Source organism: Pan paniscus, chromosome 2 (assembly GCF_029289425.2).
Source record: "Pan paniscus chromosome 2, NHGRI_mPanPan1-v2.0_pri, whole genome shotgun sequence".
NCBI lineage: Eukaryota > Metazoa > Chordata > Mammalia > Primates > Hominidae > Pan > Pan paniscus.
The window spans coordinates 122,207,801-122,230,680 of record NC_085926.1 but is presented as its reverse complement, the minus strand read 5'-3'; the positions used below and the strand labels follow the sequence as shown (position 1 = coordinate 122,230,680).

Genomic DNA, 22,880 nt, shown 5'->3' with positions numbered 1-22,880 from the left:
ACTCGGGGCAGCTTCTAACAGTAGGTAAAAGCAGGGACCCTGGAGCCAGACTGCACTTCCCAGCTTGGTGAATTCTTTAACCTTTCAGTTTCTTCATCTGTAAAATGTGATTATAATAGTACATCTACCTCTTAGGACTCTTGAAAGGATTAAAATGAGTAAATTTACACACAGTGCTTAGAACAATACTGGGCACACAATACACACTATATAAGGGTGAGCTTAAAAAAAATTACATTAGCTAAAACTAGTAGGCACACTGTTTTAAAGCTTTCCAGGAAAGTACTATCATTAATCAGAAAGTTGGATGAGCAACCTCTGCTCCCTCACCCCCATCCCGGCTCAGGTTTGGCCTGTTCCCTTCCTACCTTCTCAGCATCCTGCTCGAAGAGCCGCAGCTGAAAGCACTGGTCCAGCTTGAGCTTGCGCACGTGCCACATCTGGTGCAGGTGCTGCCGGGTGGAGTGCAGCTTGTCCAGGAGACTGGTGATCTTGGGCACCAGGCTCTGGAAGTCAGCACTGCCCGGGATGCAGTTGCGTCCTGAGAAGCCGTCGCTGCAGCGGATGCACTGCAGCAGCCGCTGCCCCTCCCGGTCCAGCTCCTCCACAGGGGCCTTCAGCACCTTTTTCTTGAGCTGTGTGTGTTCGTCAATGAGCCGCCGAGAGCCCTCCACATCCACAGGAAACTCCTTCCGGGCTAGCATCTCCTGGAGGTCCTCGAGGCGCGAGAGCAGGTGCACGGCGCTGTTGAAGAACTCCTCCAGGGAGAGCCGCAGTTCGATCCACTCCTCATGGTTGTAGTCCAGGGAGCCATCAAACTCCTCCGTCAGCTGGGAGGGGTCCACCAGCTTTGTGAGGCCCTCCACAGATACCATGCTCGTCTGGAAGGGGCAGACACAGACAAGGATATTCAGTGATGTCAGGGGAAGAACAGGGCAGAAATAGGATGAGGGAAAGGACAAGATAAATCCACATAATAATGACCACAGCCTGCCTCGGAAAGGGTGAGTGGAGGCCATGGGACTCACTGGTCAGGAGTCACAGATCAGTCAGGATCAGCAGTTTCTACAGACTGCTGACTGCTTTAGCAAGCCTCTACAACTGCCCGCCATTTACCACCCCAGAAGAACTGCTTTTGTGTCCCTCCTCTCCTCATTTTCCCTCCCCCTGACCCCAGTTCACTTCAAAAGGGCTTCAGAGGCTAGAAGCAGAAGCTGGAAGAAAAACTGACCTAGTTTCTGCGGGACAGTTTTCTACAGCTTTAAAACCAAGGCCCGTGGACCCAGGGTATCATCATAGTTGGATTAAGCAACATGGGCCAGTGCTTGGGCTGCAAAGATTTCACAGTCTTATCTTTTCCAAGGCTCTCCCTTTTAGCTCTTCTGTGGTATGGTGAACAGAACTAGGGATGGGCAACAGGGGAGTCTGGGCCCTTGGTTTTCTCTGTGAGGCCCCTACAAGCTCCTGGAGAGCAGACTGGAGAATGTTTGTCTCCAGGAAGGAAAGTGTCTCCAGCAAATGATGATGCAGGCAACCACCTTAGTTTATTAGTAAACATCTTTTCCTTCCTATAGGGCTTTAGGCTTCTCTTCTTTCTCATGAAGAATGAGAGGCTAGCAAATTAATATCTGTGTTTGGGTCCCAGCCCTATGCTTATTAACTGTGTGACCCAGGGCAAGCTATTAAGGTCTCAGAGCCTCAGTCTCCTCCTCTGTGTAATGGAGATAATAATTCCTTCCTCATGGGGCTTGCAGAGATTAAATGTATCAATGTGTGTAAAGCACATAGGGTGCATAGCATGGAGTACATGCTCAATCCCTGTTAGTGCTCACTCTGATGATCTGAAGGCTGCATCATTACTCAAAACCTGAAAAGCAATTTATCTCTCTGTGTCTTGCCACTCTCTGAGCATCCCCTCTTTGTTCCTTCTCTTTCCACCCCTCTCCTAAGAGGAAGGAAGGAGGTGCCATAGGCAGGAGGGCTGGTCTGGAACAATGGTTGTCAAACTTGACTGCTCATTAGAATCCTTTGGGGAGTGTGCAAAAATACCAATGCTCAAACCTCATCCCTAGAAATTCTGATTTAATTGGCTAAATGGGAGCTTGGACATCAGTAGGTTTAAGAGTCCCTCAGATGATTCTAATGTGCAAGTAGAGTTGCAAACTCCTGCTAATCTCCAACCTTGCTACTCAAAGCATAGCTCTCAGACCAGCAGTATTGGCATCACATGGGAGCTTGTTAGAAATGCAGAATCTTAGGCCTTACCCCAGACCTATTGAGGCAGAATCTGCATTTTCAAAATCCCCAGGAGATTTGTGTGCATTAAACTTGAGAAACCCTATTCCAAAGTACTTTCTCCTTCAAATTTGGCTCAAAGTTTACCACTTCCGGGAAGTCCTCCATCATTATACTTACCAATTATTATATATCTGTTGTACAAGTATCTGTTGTTGAACAACCTTATACTCTCATCTCTGTATCACTTGTCACCCCAGTCTGCACTAAGTATTAAATTCACTGTTTTTAAGATACTGCCTTATAAATATTCCTTTGATTGGGAGGCCCCCAGCTATCTCTCCTATCCTCTTATTTAGGAGGCAGAGACAAGCTTCCTCAACTTAGAGTGAAAGAGGTACAGAGATGGGACATGCAGGCCAGCAATGCTGAAGCAGAAGTATCAAGACTTACTGAAAAGATGCTTTTCAGTCTCTTCAGCTTATACATCTATAGGCTTGTTGTCACCACCTCTGTATAAACAAGCCAAAATATAGAAAGCATTTCCCTACAGGACTTCTAGTGTTCTGGAGGGGTGCCAGGAGACTATAATAGGTCACTGTTTTTATACCAAGCCAAATTTCTTGTATTGTTTACACAGAGTGAGAATCGCCTGCATCAAGTGTCAGGTCATTGTGCTCAAATCACAGCCTATTTGACACCACACACAGGCGCTCCTGGCCCCCAGGGCACAAAAGTCTGGAATGGGAAGCTGCTGAAAGATTAAAAGCAGCTCTGTGTTTTCAACACACACACATTTAAAAGTTCATCCCCTTGCAGATGAGGACTAGAATTCTGAGGAAGGGAACGGTTTAAATTTGGCTGGAATACAGACACTTAAATCACTGATTTAATCTGATGTATTGTCATTAAAAATTCTCAGGGGAAACATATACCCTCCAGAAAATTTAGTTTAAAAACATGTTTTCCTTGATTATGAAAGTAATACGTCATCCTTGAAAAAAATAACAACATATGAAGTAAATAAAAACCATCCATTATCCAGTCACGTAGAATAAACCATCACTAACATCTTCAATCTCAGTTTTCTTCTCCATACATGCACTTTAAAAACAAATCTCAGATTATACCGTCCATATTGTTTTATCACCTGCATTTTACTAAACAATAAATATTTTAATACTATTTTTTCTAAATATGGCTTTTCCTGGCTTCATAGTATTTGGGTTGTTTGTTTTGTTTTTTTGTTTGTTTGTTTGTTTTTGTTTTTTGAGGAGTTTCGCTCTGTCACCCAGGCTGGAATGCAATAGTACGATCTCAGCTCACTGCAACCTCCGCCTCCCGGGTTCAAGTGATTCTCCTGCCTCAGCCTCTTGAGTAGCTTGGATTACAGGCACACGCCACCACGCCTGGCTAATTTTGTATTTTTAGTAGAGACAGGGTTTCACCATGTTGGCCAGGCTGGTCTTGAACTCCTGACCTCAAGTGATCCACCCTCCTCAGCCTCCCAAAGTGTTGGGATTACAGTACAGGCGTGAATCACCACGCCCAGCCAGTATTTGTGGATTAATGTCACCAACAGTCATGGCTAGCAAGGATACAACCTATATATGTGTATGTATATGCACTATATATGTACAAATATTTATGCACATGTGTATATATACTATTGTATAGGAACATGTGAGCTGTGATGAACATTCTTGTAGACATTTCTTGTTTGCAATTTTACCTGGCTTTTTACCTTCTTGTTTGTTGAGATTTCATATTAAGAATATTTTCTTAAATTAGGCTGGGCACAGTGGCTCATGCCTGTAATCCCAGCATTTTGGGAGGCTGAGGTGGGCAGATCACCTGAGGTAAGGAGTTTGAGACCAGCCAGGCCAACATGATGAAACCCTATCTCTACTAAAAACACAAAAATTAGCTAGGCATGGTGGCAGGTGCCTGTAGTCCCAGCTGCTCAGGAGGCTGAGGCAGGAGAATCACTTGAACCCAGGAGGAAGAGGTTGCAGTGGGCCGAGATCATCACTGCACTCCAGCCTGGGTAACAGAGTGAGACTCTATCTCAAAAAAAAAAAAAAAAATTCCTAAATTAGTTACTAGATACAGAAATACAGTCAAATAGAAGGAATAAGTTCTAGTATTCAATAGCACAGTAGAGGAATTATAGTTAACAATCATTTATGGTATATTTCAAAAGCTAGAAGAGAATTGTAATGTTTCTAGCACAAAGAAATGCTAAATGTTTGAGGTGATGGATATCCCATTTACTCTGATTTCATCGTTATATACTGTATACAGGCATCAAAATGTCACATGTACCCAAAAATATGTACAACTATGATACAGCAATAAAAAAAGAATTGCTACATCAATGGACATAAACTCTTCCTAAGGTTTTTGTTACAAATTGCAAAGCTGCCTCCACAAACAGTTGTCCCAGTTACACAACCACCAACAGTAAATAAGACTGTCTAATGAAGGTGTGCATTTGGGACAATCTCATGAGCCTCTTGTTCCTCCCCATACTCTAACTGGTAAGGCCATGGCGGCCAAGGAATCCTGAAATCTCAGCCCTTGAGGTGTCACATACTGTATGGTAGATAGAGAAGAGGACGTGAGAAATGTGTGGATGGCAGAAGGGGAAGGGAAAGAAGATGCTAAGAGAGAGAAATCTGGCTCACCTCAAAGATGAATTTGGAGCTGCCAAAGTTGGTCTTCTGTTTCTGCCAGAAGTTGTCGGGTTTAATGATGAGGGCCACATGGATCTCAGCTGGAAAGGCTTCCTGCAGCGTTTTGAGGAGGGGCTTGATGAGGTCCCACTTGGAGCCCCGCATGTCGATGATGACAGTGAAGCCACGTTTGCACACGTCCTCACTGTGGGGAGGTCAGAGGTCGGTATGGTCACTCTGGGTAGCTGAGACTTTGGAGTACACAGTCAAAAAGCACCCGGAAACCTGCACTCCCCTTGACCAGAATCACTCTTTCAACTTCATGCCAGGTCTCTTGGCCACCTTCAAACTCAGCTCAAACTGTACTGCCTCAGAAAACCCTTTCTACTGACCAATGGTCCTGGCATTCTGCCTTCTCCCAGCACTTGGCAAATAACTTGGCCTTTCCTACGCAGGTTGAGTATCCCTAATCTGAAAATCCAAAATCTGAAGTGCTCCAAAACTTGAAACTTTAAGAGGGTCAACATGATGCTTAAAGGAAATGATTGTTGCAGCATTTCGGAGTTTGGATTTTCGGATTAGGGATACTCACCTGGCAAGTAGAATGCAAACATTCCCCCCCGAAAAAAAAAAATTCCAAAGTCCAAAACATTTCTGGTTCCAAGCATTTTGGATAGGAGCTACCCAACCTGTAGTCAACTGTACTTGTTGGGATGTTTACAATTTGGATATTCACAATTGTATTTGATTTTTATTTTAATTTTTGTCTCCCTTTCTTGTTCCTAAAATTAATCATGTTTTCCCCATTGAAATTCCAGTTCTCTAAAGACAGAGACCCTGTTGCCTCTTAAACCTGAGATGGAAAGTCCTTGACAGGGGTGTTGTTCTGCCCTATGCTCACATCAGTGACAGGCACTGGTACATCTTACCACTAAGCCCAAACTGGGCCAAAGAATACTTTTTCAAAAAAAGGCTCTAGGTTGATTCTGCCAGTTGATGAGAGATGGTACACAAAGTATGAATAACATGTATTTATCACCATTGTATTTAAGATGTATTACTTGTAGTTTATTATTATTTCTTTTTACTTTTTTTTTTTTTTTTAAAGAGTCAGGGTCTCGCTATGTGCACTGGCTGGAGTGCAGTGGCTATTCTCAGGCACAATCACAGTGCACTATAGTCTCAAAACTCCTGGCTTCAAATGATCCCCCTGCCTCAGCCTTCCAGGTAGCTGTGACTACAGGCTTGCGCCACCATGCCCAGCTTTGTGGTTTAAAATGTATGTCAGCTTAAAAAATCAGATCGCTGAGTCATGCTGATCACTCAGAGAGAGCCAAGAGTGGAACTGACTGGAATGGAAGATGCAGACCAGTTGTTTCATGTATTTCCATTGTAAGAGTCACAGTGTGAAATGCACGTATCAGGATGTTGAGGGACGACGGGGGAGGAGTGACTCTTGAAATCAAGGCAAGATGAAGTGACAGTGACCATCTTGAAAACCAAGACATAAGCAGGCTAAATAAATCAAGATGTTGCTATATAACTTAGGAGCAAAGTTTATTTAAACATTTGAACTTTGACTATAACTCCTGAGAATAGGAAGAAAAAAACGAAGGTCAGAATAGTTACAACATCTCAGTTTGGAAGAAAGTCTATGTTTGGGTAGTTAGGGGTCTTTCCTTCTCTTATTTTTTTAAAGCCAATCCGTTTATTTTATAATTCAAAATAGACATTGGTTACTTCACTTTTAAAATATAAATACCAGCATAGTATTTCCTTAGGGTCTTTCACTTAATTTCCCATTTCCCAGACTGCACTTGTTTAAACCACTATGTATGTTACCTGACCCACATATGTGCCTACCACATATCAGTTGCTTACAGCTGCTGGCAGTAAGGCCACAGAAGGATTCAGGTCACAAAAAGAAATAAAAACCTTTTTGGGGGGCTTTATTCTTAAATTTCAACCAGTGATGAGATTGTTACAGCCTCATTAAGAGACCACAGCTCTTGACTATGTGAGTGTCTCAAGCACAAGGCAGCTTACTTAGGCCTCCCTGGTACATAGAAAATTCCCCAGGAGAGGCGACTCTCTCCAGCATGAGAGAAAGGATGAGTATTCTCCCCAATCCTGCATCCCAAAGGAAAGGAGTTGCCTCTTCTTCCCTGACACTTATTGAAACAATGAGTGGCCGAAGCTTTCCATAAATAATTTTGTCTATCTTCTTGTCTTAAAGCAATGTGACTTTTTCTCCAAATTACAGGATTTCTTTCCCATTATAAGAGAAACACCTGATAATTACACAAAAGTTGAAGTAGTCAAAGATCCATGCAAGAGATGCTAATGGTAGGACTTTATAACACCCAGGCCTATTTCCTTTCCACCTTTTCTGTGCGTAGAGTTTTCATATCATATACTGTTCTACTTTTCACTGTAACGTAGTTTTTTCTCATGTCTAAAATTTCTTCCAATCTGTTGCATTTAGTGATAGTCCATCTTATGCCTATACCATAACTTATTTGATCATTCTCATGATTGTTTTACAGAAAGGTATGTCAACTTACATGTCCACCAGCAGTGTATGACAGTACCACCCCCTTCCTGTATCCTCACCAGCACTGGTCATTGAATTTTTAAAATCTTTGCCCGTTTTATTAAAAATATATATTATATTATATTTAAATTTGCATTTCTTTGATTACTAGTTATTGCTTTTTGGCCTGTAAATATTTCTTCTGTGAATTACCTGATCAGCTCTTTTGTCCATCTTTCTATCAGGGATTAGTGGCTTTCTATTGGGATTTAGGAGTTTTCTCACTGAGCATCATTTAGTTTAGCTTAACTTATATTTGTTGCATGCCCAACTATGTCAGGTTCGGCAACGTTAACTGTGGGTCTTGCCTTTCCTTAGAGATGATTGTTTTCCTTATTTCCCTGCTCCTCAGACTCCATCTCTGTTGCTGTAATTATGCTGACCTGAGAATTCTTTGTCCCTAACAACAAATATTCTGTGTTGCTACCAAGAGCTGGAGGTCAACAATCCCAGCATCCAAAGCTGGTGGTCAGTAGCAGGTTATGCCCTGTTAACTAATCCTTTCTGACAACTAAGAGTAGAAATTAGGTCCTAATATTCTGTAGGAGGTTCTCAATAACTCAGGAGATGGAGAAAGAGGCCCAGGAGCTGAGTGCTGTGACCTAATCTAATTGGCATCTTTCTGTGAAAACAGGCTAATCTTCCAAGGTGCTTTGTGTGTTTGGTTTCAAGTAAGGGGCATAGCTGGGAAAGGGGAAACAACTATTTCATTGTGTGCTCATTCTATGCTGGGGCTATAGTTCAGTATTTGCCATACATCATTTCATTATATCCTAACAATAACTTCATAAACTAGGTATGGTTATCTCCATGTGACAGAAGATGAAACGGAGGCATAAAATTTGCCTAAGATCACATAACTAGTAAGTAGCTAAGCGAAAATTCAAAACCAGGACTGTTGACTTGAAAACCCAAGCTCAGGCTGGCTCACGCATATAATCCCAGCACTTTGGGAGGCTGAGGCGGGCAGATCACTTGAGGTCAGAAGTTCGAGACCAGCCTGGCCAGCGCGGTGAAACTCCGTCTCTACTCAAAAATACAAAAAAAAAAAAGAAAACCCAAGCTCAGGTTACTATATCATACTATAACCCACCACACTGACACTATGTGTGGGTGTTTTTGTTTGGGGACAGGAGTTGGGGGTCAGAGATGAGGGGATTAAGTTAGGGGACTCAGAGGAGATGGGGTAAATTAGGGCAAGGAGTCTAAGTGAATGATCTCCCTTCTGGAGTCTGTGAAAAACCACAAAGTCAGAGAAGCAAAAGAGCATGGCATATTGAGAAAGTTCAAGTGATTAACTATGGTTCAGGCCTTTGAATGCAAGAGAGTGCAGCTCTGAGTGCCTTGGAGAGTCCCATTCTGGGCTCTGTCCCTCTTTTTGCACACCACCCCCCCTCCACCCCAGGAGCCAAGATGACTCACCCACATACAGTCTGTGCTGCACATCCCTCTTCCCCTTCTAGGCCAAGCTCCTAGTATCTGAAACCCTAATACTCTCCGCCCAAAGGACCCTTAGCCTACTTCCTGGGCCCATGGGTATCTCTTTCCAGGGTCCAATTCCCAAGGGCAAGTAACACCACCATTATGTGTACCCCTAAGCCTGAGGGGTGGCAAAGGGCTGCTATTTGCAAGGATGTGGCTAGAATATAAATGTGTGAGCTGGGGTGTTCACTTGAATGCATGAGGGCCCCCTGCCATGTGGGGCTGAGCTAGGGAGTGGAGAGAGAAGGCAGGCAGAGCATGAGTGGAGGCTGGTCTACTGTGCTGCCACATTTGGGCCTGGGAGCTCAAAGGAGTCCAACAAATCTAAATTTAAATTTGGCCTCCTAGGTTGCTGTGAAGATATATTTGTCAAGGTAGAAGGACAGAACATGTTTTATTTAACAGTTTGTTAGCTTGCTACATTAATTTCACATATTCAGACAAAGGGTATGTGAGCTTCCATTTGTACTCTTGCCCTAGGCACCACAATGTTAGAATCAGGCCTTGCAAGAGACGAGACTGGAGTGGATGCAGGCTTCAAATCAGAATGCACCTCATATGGCAAGGCAGGAGCAGTGGATTTGTCCTAAAGGCACTGAAGGGTAAGATTCAGAGAAGGAACATGATCAGGTGATTCAGACAGATTACCCTCCAACTGTGCAGAAGGAGGGTAAACTGGGGTCAGCCCAAAGGAGTGTGTAAGAGTAGAAGAAGGGTCCTTGCTAAAATGACTCTTCAAGGAAGTCTTCCATGGACAACCCTATTTAAACCTGTAACTGTCACCCGGCACTCTTTATACCCCTTCTCTTTATTTTTCTCCTTAGCACTTATTACCATCTGGATAATATGTTTTACTTATTTACTGTCCATCTTCCCTCACTGGAAAGTAACCTCAGTAAGGGCAGGAAGTTTTTATTCGTTTCACTGTTGAATGTTCAGTGCCTACTACAGTGCCTGGTGCAAACGAGGAAGGGGAGGCAGCAGCTAAGGGTATGAAAACTAGAACCAGCTTCCTAGGCCTGAATACTGGCCCCATCATTTACTTACTGTGGAACCCCTCTGTGCCTCAGTTCCCACAATGTAAAATGTGAATAATAATTACAGGGTTGTCTTAAAGCCTAATAGACATAAATCACTTAGGATGGTGCCATACACAGACTGTTCTATGTAAGTCTAAGCTGCCATAGGAGATGTCACTGGTGCCCACCCAGGGTCCCTTTACTAACCACTATGCCTGTTCTCCAGTTCCAAGAGTTTTGGAGCTATCAGCTGATGCCTGTAACCATCTCTGAATACTTGCTTTAGCTGATGCCTACGCTTCTCCAAGAGAAACCTGGGCAGTTATACTCCCACACCAGGGCTAGCAAGTGCCTGTCTGGTACAGGTGTGTCAGAGCCTAGCTCCTTTACCTTCATTGCAGAGTAACTCTGAAGTGTGATGCATTTTCACCGCCTCCCCAGTCTCCCCAGAAGGCTCCAGCTAGACTTCACCGGAAGTCTTCACATATCCTTAGTTGGTTTTTCCCCTTTCCTAACTCTGCTTCTTTCAGTCTCTTACAAGTTTTTCCTGAATAGCAGACCCTTAATAAATCATTTGTATCCAAATCCCTGTCATATTAAACACAGTCTAAGACAGTTATTTTTATTACAGTGTTATGAATAATAATGTAAATATAAATTGTATACAGTTGGCCCTCCATATCTGTGGGTTCCACATCCATGTACTCAACCATCCTTGATGGAAAATATGTACAGCCACCTCTCTGAATCAGCAGGTCTCAAACTTTGGTTGGTTGAATCTGCCAATGTGAAACCAGCAGATTTAGAGGGCCAATTGTATATTTCATACATACATGAAATTCTGAAGGCAATTTGATATATGGTCTGGAAGTTAAAAGAGAAATCTGGTGTGGAAATTTTTATTCAGGAGTCACACAGTGCCTGGCACATAGTAGGTGTTCAAGAACATTTGCTGAATGAATAGATCCCCGAATGGGTGGTAGCTGATGTGCACACAAGTGGGTGAGTTCCCCCAACAAAATCCAGGAAGAGGAAAAGAACCATTTTCTGAGTCAAGAATAGAATTGACAGGAATATCAGTGTTTAAGAGGTGGGAGAAGGAAGTAGATGACCCTGAGGAAAAAATGAAGAGAGGTTAGAGAGAACCAGGAGAGGAATGACGTCAAAGAAATAAGGGAGGAGAGGATTGCAAGGAGGAACCACAGTGTCAAATGCTGCAGAGAGACTGGTCATTCACTAAGAGCAGAACTATTGTACTTAGCAACTAAGAGGCCACGGTCTCTTGAGTCAGGGAAATTTCAGTGGGGTGCTGGGGCCAGAATAAATGCTGGAGCAAGGAAGCAGTCTTCCTGGTTAATCTCTGTAATGATTAGCAGGAAGTGCCACAGACATCAGAGGCTCCTTGTGGTGCACTTCCACCCCCTGGCTCTGTCTCCCCAACCCCAGCAGTGGCCAGAGTCTGCATGGTGCTCTCTGGGCACCCAACTCCCGCAGCTGCTCCCCAGCCTGCCCTCTTCCCCAAAGCTGTTCTCTCATTCACTGTGCTCAAATGACAGCAGTTTGAGCAGACCCGTTTACAGTGGAACATAACTAACAGGTAGCCTGCTTTTTTTTCCTTTAGGTGATTTACCTTTTAAAAGATATTTATTAGCCCACATCAAACTTTCAAGGGCAGAAGTTTGCATTGTGTATGGTGAGGACGGGGGCATAGGAGGGTAAAGTTTGGAGCAGCAGACTTTTATATCCTTATTTTTTATTTAAAAATATTTTTCAAAGCAGACTTTTAAATCCCCTCAGGAGGGGAAAGAACAGTGGGTGACCCCCTTCCTGTTCCCACACCTGCTACTTGAGAGGGAGAAGGCAGCCACTGCCCTGTCTCCCCTGTGCCCACCCTGCCCTATAGTTTCCCATCTGGGCCATGGGTCCCCTGAGGCCCCCTTGGCCAGGTTCTCACCCTTTGTGATAAATTACAATCCCTTCAAACTGAGCTGTGTTCTGTTTCATAGACTCTCCAGGGCTCTTGGGCCCAGAAGTCATAAATGTATACCAAATGACTGGATGATTGATCAGCTGTTTCTTGTACCATTTACTCTTTTGTTCATTAAATGCCACTGGGGCTGTTTTCACTTAGTAAGCCTGTGCTATCTCAGAAAAGCACTTTCACCACTTTATGCCAATGCTTCTCAAACTTTAGTGACTTTCTTTATCACCTAGAACACTTGTTTAAAAATGCTGATTTGGGGGAAGCCTTCCAGATATTCTGATGAATGTTGGTCTGGGATAAAGCTCAGGATTCTCCCTGTAGTGATCCAAGGACAAGAGTTAAGCACTCTTAGGTGTGGTTTTTGAGAATTTAATGATAAAAACTCACTTTGTCTAAATCAGATATTACAATATGCATTTAATAAATAGTAGGTAACACACAAATAGATAGAGTAACAATGAAATAAGTCAGAACAACATCTGCAAGGTGAACAACAACTACACCATACAGAAGCCTGTTGAAAATGTTAGTTTCTCTCTCCATGGCCTCAGGCTCTCTCCAGTGGAGTCATTTATTGCAAGAATAGGCTTGGAAGGATTTCTGCCATTGGAGTAAATGTCTGGTTCTTTTTGCAAAGACTGAGCTCCTCCTCTTGGCCTAATGAGGCTTTCCCTAAAGAGCTTGGCAGTTTCCCTCCCCAGTATTGCTGCATGTGCTCAGACACCTACTGAAGATTTGCTTTCCCTGGCTCCCCTCTCTAAGTTGCCATGAAATCACTGCGCGGTTTCTGCTTCTTGTTGTACACCTGACCTGGCAGCCACATCTCAAACTTCTGGGCAAGGCCTGGGTGTCTCTCTAGGTGCATGTTAGGTCCTGCCCACACCTGATGCCCACAGAGTCATCTCCTGACCCACTGGGCTGGCTCCAGGTCTGATAGATCCAGGTGTAGAGGGCTTCTGTGGGTGGGTAGGTGTGTGAGGAATGAATGAATAGGCGTGTCACAACTGATCGTTTTCACTCATGGTAGCCTAGCAGAGATCACAATTTAGCAGCCCACTATTGAAGACAATCCCCCAAAGTGGTTTTATTAGGCACAGTTGTTGTTGTTGTCTGTAAAGTTTTTATGTCTTTGGAGAAGGCTTAAAAACCACTCTTCAAGCCACTCCCCGCTCATTTACAAACTTACACAACCAGTTTGTTGGCCTTTGGATTTGCCTTCTCTGTCTTAGTTGCTACTATTATCCCAGCTCTGTTTCACACTTTAGGAGACTCAATTACCTCCACTTCAGGGGCAGGGGGCAATTAGGGTACCAGTGCCTCAAGCCACAGGTCTCTCTGGACCCAGACAGCAGGGCTGAGCACCTGTCAATGACAACCCCAGGCCAAGCTTTGTCCTACATTACAGTTTGGCCTTAGGGAGACAAATGCCACTTTCTCCCATCTTGACTTCCAATCTCTTCTTCCTGAACTTCTTTCCAGGTTCCTGTCTGAGCAAATCCCAGAATGTCTCTCTGGATTCTCCCCTGGCCACATGAGTGAACCACCTTGCATACCGCCCATTATCATCTGACCACAGGGTTGAATTCAAATGCTACCTTCTATTCTTTCCTGATCTTTCTTCTACATTATTGCCTGATCATCCTCTGTCAGAGCAATCTCCTCCTCGCTAAAACAGACAACACATTATCCATGCCTCTCTTAATGCATTTATTAGTTTCAATTTTATATTCAGTTTGCCCTCTCATGCCTCTATGCCTTTGTGCTTGCCCACGCCAACCCCATCTTTGCCTGGGTAATTTTTACTCACATTTTTACATTCACAAGCCTCACAAGCCTCTTCTTCCAAGAAGTCTTCTCTTACAGATACATTCCCTCCCCACCCTGCTCCATCCGCACTGGGATAAGGGGCTCTTCCTATGCATTGCCATGACCCTGTGCTTTCCCACGTGGCAACTGTCATGGCTATTGTGGGGTATCTACAGCCAGGCTCTGGTTGACCAATTTCTAGAGCCTTACAGAGATTCACACGGCTTCAAAAGGAGAACCTCATTATGAAGGTGCTTCACAAATAATACAGTGTCACATAAATGCACCATATTATCTATTAGTTCATTAATCTATTCATGCAACATACATTTATTGAGCATTTACTTTGTGGCTGGCCCAGTACCAGGCACCAGGTATATATAAATGTGGACAAGACAGAAACATGAAAGTTTCATTCTAGAAGGAGAGGTGGACACAAGACAATGCTAGATAAAGAGAATAAATGCAAGTTATGATAAGTCTTAAGAACTTCTTAGGACAGCCCACATGAGGAGCAAAGACTGAAACTATAAGAAATAATTTGTTAAGGGAACACTAAAAAAATACTAGAGGCCGGGCACGGTGGCTCATGCCTGTAATCCCAGCAGTTGGTGAGGCTGAGGCGGGCAGATCACTTGAGGTCAGGAGTTCAAGACCAGCCTGGCCAACATGGTGAAACCTGTCTCTACTAAAAATACAAAATCAGCTGGGTGTGGTGGCAGGAGACTGTAATCCCAGCTACTCAGGAGGCTGAGGCAGAAGAATTGCTTGAACCCGGGAGGCGGAGGTTGCAGTGAGCTGAGATCGCACCATTGCACTCCAGCCTGGGTAACAAGAGCAAAACTCTGTCTCAAAAAATATATATATATATACTTCAGACAGAGGGAACAGCCTGTGCAAAAGCCATGAGGAGTCAAACAGCCTGGATGCTGGCTGCTCCTCCACTGGAGCCAGGGGAGGAAGCAGAAATCATGAAATTTGGTAAGGAAGCAGGAGACCAGCAGCTACATCTTGGCTAGCCCTCTAAATCGTGAGGACCTCAAATCTTCCAGCTGAATAGACATATACAATGAGAGCCAAACTACTGAAATTTGGGGCAACTTTTTTTGGTAAAAATGAGACATATTCATATATTAGTGGTAAAAGCTAACTTACTGAACACATGAGGCTCTATATTAACATTTATATACATTATCTTATTAATTCCTCAGATGAAACTCATAAGTAGCTGCTATTTATTATCCTGCCCTACCGTTAAGAAAACTGAGGCTCAGAGAAGTTGCTTACAGTCACAAGGAAAGGGTAAAATCAGGATTTGAATCTTGTTTTGTTTGACTCCAGTATTTGTGCATAAAACTACAATTTTTTTTTTTTTGCTTCATAGATGCATAGAACACTTGAAGAAACATTCATGCTTCTTCTTGCTAGCTCCTCCTGTTAGAACTGAGGGTAGCAAGTTTCAGAGGTGGGAAGTGACTTGCTCTAGGTCACACAGTCTGCTGGATATCTTAGCCATTTGGGCCAGGCATCTAGTTGTCAACTGCCTTACTCCAGGTCTTTTATAAAACCATGAGAACTCTGGAAGTGACAGGAAGAAAAACCCTCCCTTGAAGAAGCAAACATCAAATAATCTGGCTTGGAGGCCCAGGGTATCCTGTGTGAGTACTAAAACCCCTAACTCAGGAATAAGGACCATCCTCCTCATGGTTTCCACTGTGCTCTGGCAGCAGAGAAATGGCCTGACCCTGTTTGCCCCCACTCATGTGATGCCACCTGAGATCTATCCCATTTCTATGAATGTCTGGCAGATTCCCACTTAAAACAGCTGCTGGAATAAAGATCACATTGATCCGTTCTGATGGCAGGTGGGGAAGCAGAGACCCATAACAAGCACCACTCCAGCGGACCAGTCAGGGGGATGAAGATTTCTGCTTACCTCCTTAGTGTGTGCTGCTGGGGGCCGGTTCCATTGGCCTGGGTGTGTGTTTCAGGGTATCAGCAGTGTGAAGATGTCAGAATCCTAGTGTGAGGACCAGGAATCCCTAGTGCTTGGGCTGTGATGGAGCACAGTTAACCTTCAAATAAGACCTATTCACTAAGATGTCCAGGGAAGGTGACAAACTGAACACGGGTAGAGAGCTAGCCTGGTCACTGAGGAGTGGCTGACAGAGAAGAAGGACAAGGCAAGCTAAGAGTTCCTCATTTAATGAGGGTGGCACTGGCCCTGCCATAGCACAGCTTTGGTCCTACAGGGCTGACAGTGCAGGATGACTTGGAGGAATGATCGGGAGGAGTCTTATCCATGATGCCTGGGCAGCCTTTAGTACCTGCAGGCCGTTCACCATAGGCAGACAGAAACCAGAAAAGGGAGGAAGAAAAAGTAGCCCCAAGTAAGTATCCACTTCACACTTTCTCCCAGAACTGTGCTACACCCATGTCTACCCTAAATCATTACATAAACTGAGTTCTTCCGAATTTGAGGAGAAAGAAAGGTTCCTGGAGTTCTGTAGAGAAAACAATTCTCCTGACCCATTTGTGCCAGAATTCTCAAGCCATTCAGACATGTGGAGAGTCTCTGGCTGTGGGATCTAGACTTTGTTCAAACTTTTGCCCATTACTTGATCTGTGTTAAGCTGCTTTCTGCTCCTCAGGGCTATTCTAACTGCCTCTGTACTTCTGCTGATTGCCCCAAGCCACACCCACTTTCTGAAACACCAGAGATCAGCAGGTGTTAAAGAAAAGTGTTAAAGACACATTATCACCTGCTTTAAGTTCTCTAATTGGTATAATCAGAAGTAGTAAAAAGAATATTAGATGAGACAGTGTCTTACAGAGAATGAGTCGCTCTCTAGGAATGGGTTTTGAATGAATGTTTGTTCCCACAGACAGTTCTCAAACTGGTCCTTTAAAATGGGGAGGCCTCCTGGATGGCTGGGTATGCAGAAGGCAGGAGAGAGGTGGTGGGGCTCCCTGTGCTGCTCATGCGCTCTCTCCGCTGGGTCATGGGTGACTGTTCTCCACCAGCTGTCTTTCTATCAAGCTGTAATCCAGCTGCCAAAAGACCTCCTCAGAATCTACGTTAATTCATCCAGAGGTTTTTTTTGTTGTTTGTACTGGAAGTCACCCTCTGGCCTCTTACCCAGGTTATTATTCCAAAGAGTTAGTGTCTTTTCTACCCATTTAACAACACATCTTTTGCCTCTGCACATCTGATTTGTGATGCCAGGGCTGGTGGGGGCAGTGGGGTGGTGCAAAGGTAGTATCTTATCCTAAATCTAAGTTTCAAGTCCTCCTCTATAAAGTGGTTTGACTCAGTATCTGTGCAGAAAACTGCCATGCTATCTTGCCTCATAGATGCATAGAACACTTGATCTTGAGGAAACATTCATGCTTCTTCTTGCTAGCTCCTCCTGTTAGAACTGAGGGTAGCAAGTTTCAGAGGCGGGAAGTGACTTGCTTTAGGTCACACAGTCGGCTGGATATCTTAGCCGTTCGGACCAGGCATCTAACTGTCAACTGCCTTATTCCAGGTCTATAAAGTGAGGAGATTCTGACTAATTGGTCTGGGGTTGGACTCGATCATTTTTAAAAGTTCCCCCTGGTGATTCTAATGTGCAGCCATGGTTAAGTACCACTGAAGGCAAAGTTGTAGAGATTTGTTTGCCTATTTCTAGGTCTAGGAACTACTCCTTGTCAGTTCCTCACCCTCAAGTGTGCCAGAAGCAAACCCAACTCTTGCCCATCAGAGTCCCAGGGAAACCCTAACTGTAGACCAATGAGGAAGGTTGATAGTTTCCACCTTTTTAAAGTCTGCTACCTAATTCTACACAAATAATACTATTAAAAAACAAAACAAAACAAAAACAAAAAGACCTCTCATTGCAAACACCTGGAACAGGGATGTGGTGGTTTCTCTTTTTCTCTTCCAGGCAGAGTGTGGTAAAGTATTCAATAGCACAGACTCAGGTCCCAAGGTCACACCCAACATTCCCAGGTATAGCCATAAAGTGACAGGTCCAGAGGCCTAAAATCACTCAGCGGGATCTCTGCATCCAAATCCCAACTTGTCTTCAATGCTGCCTTTAAACAAAATATTCTACAAATCAAGTCCTCTCAAAAAGAACAAAGACAGTGGCTCACGCCTGTAATCCCAGCACTTTGGAAGGCTGAGACAGGCGAATTGCTTGAGCTCAGGAGGTCGCGACCAGCCTGGGCAAGATGTTGGAACCACGTCTCTACAAAAAAATACCAAAAGTAGCTGGGCAAGGTGGCGCATGCCTGTAGTCCCAGCTACTAGGGAGGCTGAGGTGGGAGGATAGCTTGAGCCCAGAAGGTGGAGGTGGCAGTAAGCCAAATTGCACTACTGCACTCCAGTCTGGGCAACAGAGCCAGACCCTGTATCAAAAAAAAGAAAAAAAGAAAAAAAAAAAAAAAAAAAGCAAAGACTTGCCATGCCACGCTGCAAACAGTCAAAAGAGCATCCCACAGCTGAAGGGAGCTCCCAAAGAGAGCTCCGGGAATGGCGGGGGTGACAGCAGGATCAGGCAAATGCACGCAGTCTTCCAAAGGATGTACACCTTGGAGGGACCAGCATGAGGCAGCTGCATAAACCCTGATGGGTTTGTCAATCAGTAAGGTCATTTTACAGCCTTACAGGCTCTGAAATACAACTCCTGTTCACCAAAGGAAGAGACCCACTTTCTGAATCAGAGTGGCTTGGGAGCACAGCATTTGTTTGGAAGGAGCTACTCTTAGCCAAGAGAAGACATGAAAACTGTGAAAGCACAAGAACCATTGCTCCTAGAGTCTGGTCTAGTTGGCTAGGGAGAGAAGGTGGCAAAGGGGTGGGTTCAGATGGGAGTGGGATGGAAACTGACATCCATTTCAGGACAGCAGCTTCCTGCCCTATTTCCCACCCTCCCTCACAGAGCTGTTCATCCCTTCCTTCTGGGCCATTCAGAACATGCAGCAGAAATGAAATGGAAACCAAAGCACTACAGGGAAAGAAAGAACTGGAAACCAAAACCCACATAGCCCTCCCATTTTCCGCAGCCCTCCTCAGACAAACCCCAAGGTACTCTCCTCTGGCCTTCTCTACCCTCTCCTTCTTTCCCGCTCCCCACTCCCCTTAGTCAGGCTATATGAAAAACAATTCATCTTTTAACTTTAAAAAATATCATTATGATCATAGCACATATATCTGTGACAAAGACCGTGACCTGTCTAAGCACAGTGCCTCAGCCACCCCACTGTAAGACACAAGGAGCCTTTCTAAAACGTGGAGTAAGAGAAGAGAGCTGAGGGGACTCAAGAGAAATGGCAACAGTGCAGCCATGGGCTGCCTCCCACTCAGGTGCTGCACCCAACCTGGCCTGGAGACAGAGCAGCAACTCTCCCAGGCTTGGCCTACTACCATGTCATCACCACTCCTCATTCTCTTGCCACACCCCCACCTCTCCCTGCCCTCTCACAGGAACCCCCACACACTCTCCAGCTGGGCTCTGGTTTCCTGGCAGGCCAGGTGGAATCCTCATTAATAAACCACATGTTTCCTCCAGGAAATAGTCCTTGCTGTGGCTTGCACACACCTCCTCTCCTTCCCTCCTCCTCTTTCTCCTTAAGTAGCAGTCACATTCTTGAAAGCCCAGTGCTCTTTACCCGCAGCACGCAGACAAATGCACAACCATCCCCACCAACACACAATGCAACACGCCACACAAAGCCACCCCCCCAGGCCAGGCCCACTGGGTTTTACCAACCAGTGCAGGAGCTCTATTTCCTGCAGGGCAGGCGGCTGTTACCCTCTAGCTAGCCTGCCTTCCCTCTGACACCCAGCCAGGGTTGCCCTGGCAGAGGGGACTGATGAGATCCCCATGGTTTACATGGAGGAAAAACCTTGTGATGGCTCAGACACTAGTGGGAACCTGGGAATTACAAGGGAGGTCAAAGAGCTGGAGTCGGGGAGCCCTGTGGGAGGTGAAGGCATGCATGTTTGGATCTTGAAATGGAACAGGGAGGACCAAGGGCTCCAGGTCTTTGCTCCAAATCAGAATTAACTAGGCTGCCCCCATGCATAACTAGCTCAGAAGCTCAGGAAGCTCACATATAGGGTGGAAGAATCCCTTCACATATGACTTCATAGAGGCCCTTATCCTGTGCATGCTGCTCTAGGCACCCTGCTGTCCCACAGGCAGGGTCTATGTTAGGGGGCAGTTTATGTATGATTGCAGCAAGCTCAGGACTGGTACCCTAGCCAGCTGGAGGACCCTGAGCCCATGACTGGACCCCTCTAGACAGCATTCTACTCTTTTTAAAAGAAAGAGTTGGCCTGGCAGACCTCTACAGCTTCTTCCTGCCTTTAAGCTCCAGAATTCCAATTCCTCTATTTCCTTTACAATCCAGGTCAGATTTTTACCACCAGTAAATTATGTCTGATTACGTCCATTTAACTGACATGCTTGTGTGGCTGCTGCCTTGGAAGCTTTCAGTTTTTGTCTTTTCCTGTGGATTCTGAAACTTTAACCAGACCACAAACCTCCTGAAGGCAAGAACTGGGTCCCTCCCCCATTCCCCACCCCATTAATCTGCAAATTCAGCCAAGAGATCATTTGACCATTCCCTCTGAGTTTGTGTGTATGTAAGAACTAAACAAGTGTCCTGTGTATCCACAGAATTAAATCTGAACCAATGTGCAATCTTCCCAATGGAGCACTCCTTCATAGTCAGAGCTGCAAGGGGGTGAGGAATGGTCTTGCTTTCCTCCAAGTCCAAAACAGGGAGTTTCTCTTCAGCCAATGAGGGTGAAGCCTGAATTTCCTGCAAAGGAAAACAGCTTATGGTCTGGAGATCCAGGACATTCTCTTCCTGTGTAGGGAACCAGGGTGGAGTGCATCACAGGACAAGGTTCAGACCTTGTCTCAGGCACCAGGCCAAAACCTGGCACATGCATTACTAGCGATGGAAACAGATAAAATTCCAGCTCCGGACAGAACAGTCTGGGAGATGCAAGGGAGAAAAATGTACTGATTTTAGAGTTTTTTAGTAGCTCTCAAAACCAAGGCTGGTCCTCACTTGACCTAGAACAAATGGGAAATGCAGAGAGGAAGGAGGCTCTGAGAGAAAAGGAAAGAGGGGCCAGGGCCATCAGGACACATGCTTGAATTACGTCAGTAAATTATCCGAAAAACATTCATCCTTGCTGAGTCACCATGGCTGACAAAGTGCTCCCATCTAAGTTCCAGGAGAAATGGGGCTGGCTGTCATACTTGCTTAATTTAGAAACAAGAATATACCTCCTTGGTGAGACTGAGTCCACTGCTAGTTCCCTCGCAGGTACATCCATGCTCCGTCCCCTGGCAGAAGGCTCTGCCCCACTCTGCCACAGCGCCAGTCCACCCACCTCTGGCCTGGGTACCCCCTGTGGTCACAGCCCCGGACAGAGGAAAGATAACCTCCTGAAGGAAACCTCAGTCTGGCCTCAGGTACTTCATGTCTGAAATAGAGATCCCGGCATTGGCCCTAAGGAGTATGGGGGGGTGAAGCCCTCTCCTTTTTCCTTGGGGAGCCTCCAGTCTAATTGAATTCAGCCAGTTTGCAAGGTGGTGCTCCACACCCTCAGGGGCAAGAAACAAAACCAACCATTCCAACCTGCAAGAGGTTCACCACCTATCAGAGAGAAAGTTGTGTGGTTTCTCTCAGGACACTCAGATCTCACAGAAGGGATGGGACTCACCCCCATTATATGAGTTTTCCAGATTCAAAAATCTTTAAATGCTGTTCAAATCACTTGTTTTGTTTAGGTAATGCTGGACTTTTGAGAACAAAATTCTGAATAAATCTTTTTTTCTAAAGCAATCTAAGAAAACATGAGATGGGGTGGAGAAGGCGAGGGGGAGATTTTTTTTTTCAATACAAGTGACAGAAGCAAACTGGTACAGAAATCTTCTGCAACTGATGAGTGCCTACACCCAAGCTAAATTCTCTGCAACAGAAACCCTAGATAGTGTTGTTTTTCTTGTACTCATCTTCCATGTTGAGAGAAAGAAAATATTGTCTGGAAAGGAAGGTCTGAAAAGACAAATTATCTTCAATGTTTTATCTTCAATGTTTGTGGCTGATGAAAAAGGTCAGGGGGACAGTGGGAGCTCCAAGAGATAAGTTCGCTTGGGGCACTGCAACTTCAGATCTACCAAAGATGAAGGCAAAACCAACAGGAATGCTTTTTGTTAGTGTTTTAGTCTTTTTAAATTTGATTTTATTTTAAAAAGAATTATTATAGAAACACCACACTATTTATATCCCCAAAATAGCATTATTATAAAATTCCCAGTTTCAACTGGCAATTATTACATAGCAGGTGAAACATTTTCACAAACATTATTTTATCTATCATTTACTACAGTTCTTTGAGAAAGATTGTATCAAACTCACTTGTAGTTGAAGAAGAGTAATCCTTGCTTATTGGTTGCTTAAATTTCAGTGTTTCAATAAAATTTTAAACAGTAAAGCTTGGAAAATCCCAGATTTAATGAGGAGAGAACCAGAATAGAACCATTGGAGCCTCTGACAAAACCCATCTATGTCTTCTTGGGCAGCTGAGCTCAGGTACTCTACCACTTGGTGGCAGCACACCTAAACTGCCAGAAGAGTGTACAATAAAGGCAGTCTCTACAAAACTGAAGTGTCGTAACATAGAGTGTCCGTATCAAATATATGCCTGAAAACATACTCAACCCCAAACATCAGTGAAGGGCACATAATCAGACTTAACCAACGATAAGTAAAGAGAGAAATAGAAAACACAGTGAAAATGATATGTAATGGGGGAAAGAGAAACAGCCCCAAATCTGGATCCCCGTAACTGAAAAACACATCCTTTTCCCCCGATGCTAGGCTGTCTCTCCAGCATCTATATTCAGGGAACTCTCTTATTTTCAATATTCCAGCCAAATGAATCCCAGCTAAATTTAACTCATCCTGATTACCTACCACAAACTCCAGAAACACCTGAATGCATTGGATCTTATTTCACCTGACATTGAAGTTGACCTAATCAAGGTGACACCAGACACTTCAGCTTCCTAATC

The 22,880-nt window shown here is 44.5% G+C and overlaps 1 protein-coding gene across 25 annotated transcripts in view; it reads right to left on the bottom strand.

Moving 5' to 3' along the window:
- KALRN (kalirin RhoGEF kinase) overlaps positions 1 to 22,880 on the bottom strand; it is a 692,638-nt gene that overhangs the window by 456,689 nt on the left and 213,069 nt on the right. For all 25 annotated transcript variants that reach the window (XM_034957211.2, XM_034957212.2, XM_034957221.2 and 22 more), the window contains exons 4-5: positions 4,923 to 5,115; positions 369 to 881 (exon numbers count right to left, since the gene is read on the bottom strand). In XM_034957211.2, the coding sequence (XP_034813102.1) occupies positions 369 to 881; positions 4,923 to 5,115 (706 nt within the window). The remainder of the gene's footprint in view (positions 1 to 368; positions 882 to 4,922; positions 5,116 to 22,880) is intronic.